Genomic DNA, 8101 nt, shown 5'->3' on the forward strand with positions numbered 1-8101 from the left:
TGTAAATTTATTGAATTTTTTTGTAACTCGTAAATATTTATATGCGTGAAACAATACATAGACGACGACACTACATAGATCCCTTAATCAGTACACACTGAAAAGATGGCCAAATTTTCACCAACATCTAGGTAGAGAGCCACAATACATTGTGTCAAAAAAAAAGCCACATATTTTCCGTGGCGAACTTTAAACTTGTGTGTCACTAACAACAAAACATCAACTGCTGACTGTTTCAGTCGTTGCTTGCGTCTTGTAGAGGGTATACTTCTGGCCGGTGAACCATTTGGCCTCCTTGTCCTCCTTGCCGTCCACTTTCTTCTTCGCCATCTTGGGGCCGGGAGGTGGCACCGCCACCGAGCCGCGGCCGCCGAAGAACCGAAGCACATGCTCACTAGCACTCTTCCCCTTACCCCCCGAAGAAACGGCCTCCGGCGCAGGCGCAGGGGCCGGCGTATGCTCCACGGGCTTGCCGTCCATCCTTATCCCGACGCCGACGAACCGCCGCTCGCTGCCGTGGGCGCAGTCTTGGCATGGGGCGGCAGCGACTTTCACTGGCATCGGAGCAGGAGGCTGCACGTAGTCGAGCGGCGTCGCGAAGTCGACCTCGCAGTCGGTGTCGAGGGTGGAGACGGCGTCGGCGGGCTTGGCCTCGACGACGTCCAGCAGGTACCGCCGGTCCCCCTCGGCGACGGCGATCGTGTCGCCGACCGTCACGCACGGCGTGTTCAGTCTGACGTTGAACTCGAGCAGCTGCTTGAGGTCCTTGGCTCCCAGAAAATCCATGGTGTGCGGCCGCAGCTTGACGGACGTGGCCTTGGGGAGCGACGTGCTGGTCATGAGCACCAGGTCGTCCTCCTCCAGCCCGAGCCGCACCATGGTGAGTGCGGGCACGTACACGAACCCCTCCTCGGCGCCGAACTCGAGCATGCCGCAGTTGGTGGCGTCGAGGGTGGCGGCGTTCTGGACCCGGAACATGAGCGGGTAGTCCACCAGCGCCGAGCTGATCCCGTCCAGCGCCGACGCCGGCATCACGACCCGGTTGCCGTCGTCCGCGCCCGCCTTGCCGAGAAGGGCCATGGGCCGGCACCGGAGGTACTGCGCCCACCCGATCCGCGACCGCTGCTGCCGCAGGTACGCCTGCCACGCCTCCTCCGCCTGCCACTGCAGCGACGATGATCCAGCCATCGCTGCCTCCATGAGAAAAGATTTAAAGATCGATCTGAACTTTAGAACGAACTCGATCGATAGCTCAATCCGCCAAGTCGAGCCGTGGATTTGTTGGCCGGGAAGAGGGAGAAGGGGCTCGCTTTTATTTAGGAAGTTCGGTCCGAGTAGAACCGGGGCTTCCGACTACCAGTGTAGGTCGGCAAAACGAAGCAGAAAATTGCGCGGTTAAGCCCGTTTTTCCTCTCGCGTCCTGGCGGCTAGAACCCTAGCGGCCGCCAGGAGGCCAACCTTCTAGCGCCTTCCTCCGGCGGCTCCCCTCTGCCGGCGACTTCGGTTGTCGGTGGTAAGGGGTTGCCGGATCCGCGCGCGTGGATCGTTTTTACTCATCTTGATTTTGGCGGCGACGATGACAGTGCTGAATAAAGATTCTTCGGATCTATTCCCGATGAGGCCATCCGTCCTATGACTGGGGATGAATTTAGAAACCAGTCTGTTCAAGTAAGGATGGCGTGGCGGCGGTGCCATCCTCGTCGTGGACCTGTGTCCTCGGGGTCCGCCGTTGCGACGACGTTTGCTCCAGCACCGGCGTGGAGCTTGGGAGGTAGTGCAGGAATGGATGCAGATTGTGGTCTGCATCAAAACTATCATTTTTTACAGAAAATTCGGAAACTATAGCACCCAATGTAAAAATATCAAAACTATGACCCTGTCGGCCTCGTGTTCGCTGAAGAGGGTGTATTCGGCCAGGGTTAGACTGAAAAGGGCTTTTCGTCCAGGGTTTGACCAAAGCAGGCCTCATCTGGGCCGAAGAGGTGGCGTCGGTGACGGGCCGGCCGAAAATCATAGCTTCGGCCTACGCGCGACCGAACTGGGCTCTTTTCGGCCAGCCAGCGGCCGAAGAGCTTTTTGGCCAGGCCTTGACCGAAAAGGTCTTGATAAGGCCGACGCGGTCGTCTCCTTCCTCTCGACTGCTCGCACTCTGTTTCCTCCTCCTCTCCTCCTCCCCCCCCCCTCTCTCTCTCTCTCTCTCGTTCTTCTCTGTAACCTCACAAGCCCGCGCCGATCTCCTCTAATTTGCACCCATTTTCACATCCAAGACACACAATACATAGATCGTCCCATTCCCCAACGGCCCACTACTAGGAAAAAGCCTATACACAGAATCTTACTAGCAGCATGTTTTAAAATAAGGCGTTGATGCTACATAGCAGCAGCGCACTCCAACAGAACACGCTGCTGAAATAGAATTAGCAGTAGCGCGGCCCCTCAAAGCCGCGCTACTGCTATAATTCCCCCGACCCCGCCGCAAAGCTAGTTTTAGCAGCAATGCAAAGAGCGCTACTGCTACAGATCATAGCACTAGTGCATTCCTATAATACCCGCTACTGCTAATTTTACTAAAAAAAATAGTCTCACCTCGCTCCGCGAAGAGGGTTTCTACCACCTTAAATATGTTTCTTCTCAAACTATCACAAGCACTTGGTGCCGGTGTCAAAACCGGCGGATCTCGGGTAGGGGGTCCCGAACTATGCGTCTAAGGTCGATGGTAACAGGAGACTGGGACACAATGTTTACCCAGGTTCGGGCCCTCTCTATGGAGGTAATACCCTACTTCCTGCTTGATTGATCTTGATGAATATGAGTGTTACAAGAGTTGATCTACCACGAGATCGTAATGGCTAAAATCCTAGAAGTCTAGCCTGTATGACTATGATTATGATTGTCCCCTCTACAGACCTAGCCCTCTGGTTTATATAGACACCGGAGGGAACTAGAGGTACATAAGGTCGGTTATAGAGAAAGGAATCTTCATATTTGGTCGCCAGCCTTGCCTTTCACGCCAAGGAGAGTCCCACCCGGACACGGGTAGAGTCTTCGGTCTTTGTATCTTCACAGCCTATCAGGCCGGCCCATGGCTAACAAGCCGGATGCGCGAGGACCCCGTAGTCCAGGACTCCCTCAATAGCCCCCGAACCAGACTTCAATGACGAGGTGTCCGGCGCGCAGATTATCTTCGGCACTGCAAGGCGGGTTCCTCCTCCGATGACTTCAAAGTGATGTATTCGGCTTTTCATTTAATGTCATTCCCCTCGGCTTCTGCGCATCAACAACTTCAGCTTGCATGTGTCTAGCGAATGCGAAAGGTCAGGGTGTTTTTACACATAACACCCCGGCCATGCAAGGAGAAATGTCTATTTAAAGAGATTGGATCTCAGATCCATTCAGTACCACGCGAAAAAAAAATCCTCAGAGCTTGCTAGGAAAGACCATTCCCACATGGCTTGCGCTCCGAGCTCTTCCTCCCGTCCCTGCATCCCAGAAAAAGGCGATTGGGAGAAATGTTTCGTATCCCATGGTCAGCTAGTGAAGCTGCAAACACAGGGATTCCTTCCCCCCGCGGATCTGGTCCCTGTTCGGGCAGGGTTGACCTCCTTCAATGACGAGGCCCAGGCGGAGAATTTCCCCAACCCATCTAGAGGGGAGCGAGTGTGCTTCATCCCTTATCTGCTAAGAGGTGTCGGATTTCCAATTCATCCGTTCCTCCGAGGGCTTCTGGAGTATTATGGCCTCCAACTGCACAACTTTACTCCCGCCTCCATCCTGTACATCGCGGGTTACGTGGCTCTTTGTGAGTTGTTCCTGGGTTGTGAGGCCCATTTTGAATTGTGGAGAAAGTTGTTCTGTCTTGTCCCGCGTAACCACGAGGGATCCATATTTGAAGTGGGCGGAGCCGAGGTATGGCGCATCGCCGAGACCGGATACCTGTCCGACACTCTGAAGAATGGCCTTTTGAATGGTTCTATATCGAGGACGTCGCACTTCCTGACCCAGTTCGGAGGGGTCTTCCCGAGTTCACAAGCGTTCCTTTGAAGAAACACCACAGTTGGCGCCCTCGAAGCCTCGAGGAGGAAGATAGTGCGAAAATTCATCAACTCATGAGCAAGATAAAGACGCTCGCCCAGTTCGCATTATCAATAGTCGAGGTAATGGCGACTTCCATAGTACGGGGGGTTCAGCCACTCCAATACAGAGGGCTTCCCATGTGGCACTACAATGGGGAGGATGACACCTCCCGCTGCGGCCGAAAGGGTCCGGACACCCCCGCCGCATTGGCCAAAATATTGGTCGAACTGTTCAAAGGGGAGGAAGAGGAATTTCTTCATATCAAGCGCAGAGATGGATTTTCCATGTACAATCCTCCTAGCTGGGTAAGTCCCAACCCCTCTGCTCTACTCACTCCACTCCCTGAGCCACTTTCAATGAATATTAATCCGTCCATTTGTAACAGTAATGGCGAAAGATCTCCGAGGGGCTTCACAGGCCCGCCCCGCAGCCAGAGGGCCACAAACGGGACCTTGACCCCAGATTTGAAGAGGATCCGGATATATTCATGGTGCTCGAGGATGGGGTGTTTTACCAGGCGAGCTATGACGGCACGGAAGTGGCCATCACCGCCGACTATCCCAGTCTTCTCCCTGCTTCGCACGTAAGTAATCAGGAGACATGTCCTCCGAAAGAGTTCCCTCGTTCTGCCTCACCCACCGCACGGTTTTGCGCTCAAAAGGGGAGGCGTTTGGAGAGCCATGCTACCCCAGGGGCTATTCCAAAGAGAGCGGCTGTCGGTGTCAAAACTGGCAGATCTCAGGTAGGGGGTCCCAAACTGTGCGTTTAGGCCGGATGGTAACAGGAGGCAAGGGACACGAAGTTTTACCCAGGTTCGGGCCCTCTCGATGGAGGTAAAACCCTACGTCCTGCTTGATTAATATTGATGATATGGGTAGTACAAGAGTAGATCTACCACGAGATCGGAGAGGCTAAACCCTAGAAGCTAGCCTATGGTATGATTGTTGTTCTGTATGTTGTCCTACGGACTAAAACCCTCCGGTTTATATAGACACCGGAGACACCGGAGAGGGTTAGGGTTACACCAAGTCGGTTACAATGGTAGGAGATCTGCATATCCGTATCGCCAAACTTGCCTTCCACGCCAAGGAAAGTCCCTTCCGGACACGGGACGAAGTCTTCAATCTCGTATCTTCATAGTCCAGGAGTCTGGCTGAAGGTATAGTACGGCTATCCGAACACCCGCTAATCCAGGACTCCCTCAGTAGCCCCCGAACCAGGCTTCAATGACGATGAGTCCGGCGCACAGATTGTCTTCGGCATTGCAAGGCGGGTTCTCTTCCGAATTCCGTGTAACTGCCGAATAAAGTCCGATTTCTTGTAAATGTTGCGCTCCTTGGCCTCTACGCCCAATAATGGCCGTCTCCCACGTGTCAAACGAATATGAAAAGTCTGAGTGTTTTTACATCCACACCCCTAGCCGCGTAAATGAGCCGCCCATTTAAGGGGACGAGGATTTAGATCCATACCACACCTTCTCCCCTTCGCGAGTGTTCATCAGAGCGCATCCGACAAAGATCCATTCCACCATGGCCAGCCGTCGCAACTCCTCCCTTCGCCCTTCCAGCCCTAAGCCTGGATATTGGGAGAGATGCTCCATCCCGCATAGCGAGCTAGTGACGCTCCAGACCAAGGGATTTCTCCCCCCGGCCTATATGGTCCCGGTTCGAGCCGGTCTTGCCATCTATAATGGCGGAGAGCAAGCGGAGAGTGACCCTAATCCCTCCAAAGGAGAGCGGGTATGCCTTGTCCCTTATTTAATAAGAGGGCTCGGATTTCCAATCCATCCGTTTCTCCGGGGGCTCCTGGAGTTCTATGGCCTCCAGCTACACAATCTTACGCCTGCCTCCGTATTGCATATCGCGGGCTTCGTAGCCCTCTGCGAGCTGTTTTTGGGTGTTGAGGCTCATTTTGGGCTGTGGAAAGAGCTGTCCTGCCTCGTGCCCCGTTCTAAGAAGGGGTCAATATATCAAGTGGGCAGAGCCGAAGTGTGGCGCATCGCCGGGACCGGATATCTATCCGGAACCCCAAAGAAGGCGTCCGAGGACTGGCCTTCGGAATGGTTTTACATAGAGGACGTCCCGCTGCCGGATCCTGTCCGGATCGGCCTCCCTGAGTTCGACAGTGCCCCACTGAGGGAGTCCTGGATTAGGGGGTGTTCGAATAGCCGAACTATACCTTCAGCCAGACTCCTGGATTATGAAGATACAAGATTGAAGACTCCGTCCCGTGTCCGGAAGGGACTTTCCTTGGCGTGGAAGGAAAGCTTGGCGATACGGATGTTCAGATCTCCTACCATTGTAACCAACTCTATGTAACCCTAACCCTATCCGGTGTCTATATAAATCGGAGGGTTTTAGTCCGTAGGACAACATACACATCAACAATCATACCATAGGCTAGCTTCTAGGGTTTAGCCTCTCTGATCTCGTGGTAGATCTACTCTTGTACTACCCATATCATCAATATTAATCAAGCAGGACGTAGGGTTTTACCTCCATCGAGAGGGCCCGAACCTGGGTAAAACTTCTGTTCCTTGCCTCCTGTTACCATCTGGCCTAGACGCACAGTTCGGGACCCCCTACCCGAGATCCGCCGGTTTTGACAGCGACATTGGTGCTTTCATTGAGAGTTCCTCTGTGTCATCGCCGTCAGGCCCGATGGCTCCTACGATCATCAATGGCGATGCAGTCCAGGGTGAGACCTTCCTCCCCGGACAGATCTTCGTCTTTGGCGGCTTCGCACTGCGGGCCAATTCACTTGGCCATCTAGAGCAGATCGAAAGCTACGCCCCTGGCCGTCAGGTCAGGTTTGGAAGTTTAAACTACACGGATGACATCCGCGGGGACTTGATCCTCGACGGATTCGAACCACTGCCGAGCGCGCCGCACTGTCACGATGAGCATGATATAGCTCTGCCGCCGAACAGTGCCCTGGAGGCCGCACCCGCATCGGCTCCGACCCTTAGTTCGGAGCCGACCACGCCGATCGAGGATGGGCGGTTGGACGCCACCTTGGGGGCTGCGATCCAAACGGCGATTGAGCCGAACACCAGCCCCGTACTCTGCGAGGCTCGTGACTCCAAGGAGCCGGACTCCTCTCCGGACTCCGAACCCTCCGCGCCCCTGCCAGTCGAATCCGATTGGGCGCCAATCATGGAGTTCACTACCGCAGACATCTCTCAGCACTCGCCTTTCGGCGATATCCTGAAGTCACTGAAGTCTCTCTCTTTATCAGGAGAGCCCTGGCCGGACTACGGTCAGCAAGGTTGGGGTACGGACGATGAAGAAATTCAAAACCGACCCACCACCCACTTTGTGGCCACTGTCGACGACTTAACCGACATGCTCGACTTCGACTCCGAAGACATTGACGGTATGGACGCCGATGAAGGAGATGATGAAGAACCAGCGCCTACTAGGCCCTGGAAAGCCACCTCGTCATATGACATTTACATGGTGGACACCCCAAAAGAGGAAGAGGGCGATGGAACAACAGAGGATGACCCCTCCAAGAAACAGCCCAAGCGCCGGCGTCAGCGGCGCCGCTCAAAATCCCGCCAACACAAAAACGGTGATTCCAGCACGGGAGATAATAATACTCCGGAGAGTGCCGAAGAAAACCCCCTCCAGCAAGGTTTAGCACAGGAGGATGGAGAAACCAGCCCTCATGAGAAAGCGGCAGACAGAGAGGTCGAGGACGATAACTATTTGCCTCCCTCCGAAGACGAGGCAAGCCTCGACGACGAATTCGTCGTGCCAGAGGATCCCGTTGAGCAAAAGCGTTTCCAATGCAGGCTTATGGCCACAGCAAGAAGCCTCAAGAAAAAACAGCAACAGCTCCGAGCTGATCAAGATTTGCTGGTTGATAGATGGACCGAAGTCCTTGCGGCCGAAGAGCATAAACTCGAACGCCCCTCCAAGAGTTACCCAAAGCGCAGGTTGCTACCCCAATTAGAGGAGGAAGCACTTGATGCGGCCGAACGGCCACCTCGTGGCCGCGATAGAGAGGCCTCCTGGCCCTCTAC

The 8101-nt window shown here is 54.5% G+C and overlaps 1 protein-coding gene across 1 annotated transcript; it reads right to left on the reverse strand.

Moving 5' to 3' along the window:
- Window positions 1-219: 219 nt before the first annotated feature.
- On the reverse strand, window positions 220-879 carry LOC119271848 (ubiquitin recognition factor in ER-associated degradation protein 1-like). Its single transcript, XM_037553508.1, has one exon. It carries the CDS (start codon window positions 877-879, stop codon window positions 220-222), a length of 660 nt encoding a protein of 219 aa, XP_037409405.1.
- Between the last annotated feature and the right edge of the window lie 7222 nt (window positions 880-8101).

The sequence above is a fragment of the Triticum dicoccoides genome, chromosome 3A (genome assembly GCF_002162155.2).
Source record: "Triticum dicoccoides isolate Atlit2015 ecotype Zavitan chromosome 3A, WEW_v2.0, whole genome shotgun sequence".
Taxonomy (NCBI): domain Eukaryota; kingdom Viridiplantae; phylum Streptophyta; class Magnoliopsida; order Poales; family Poaceae; genus Triticum; species Triticum dicoccoides.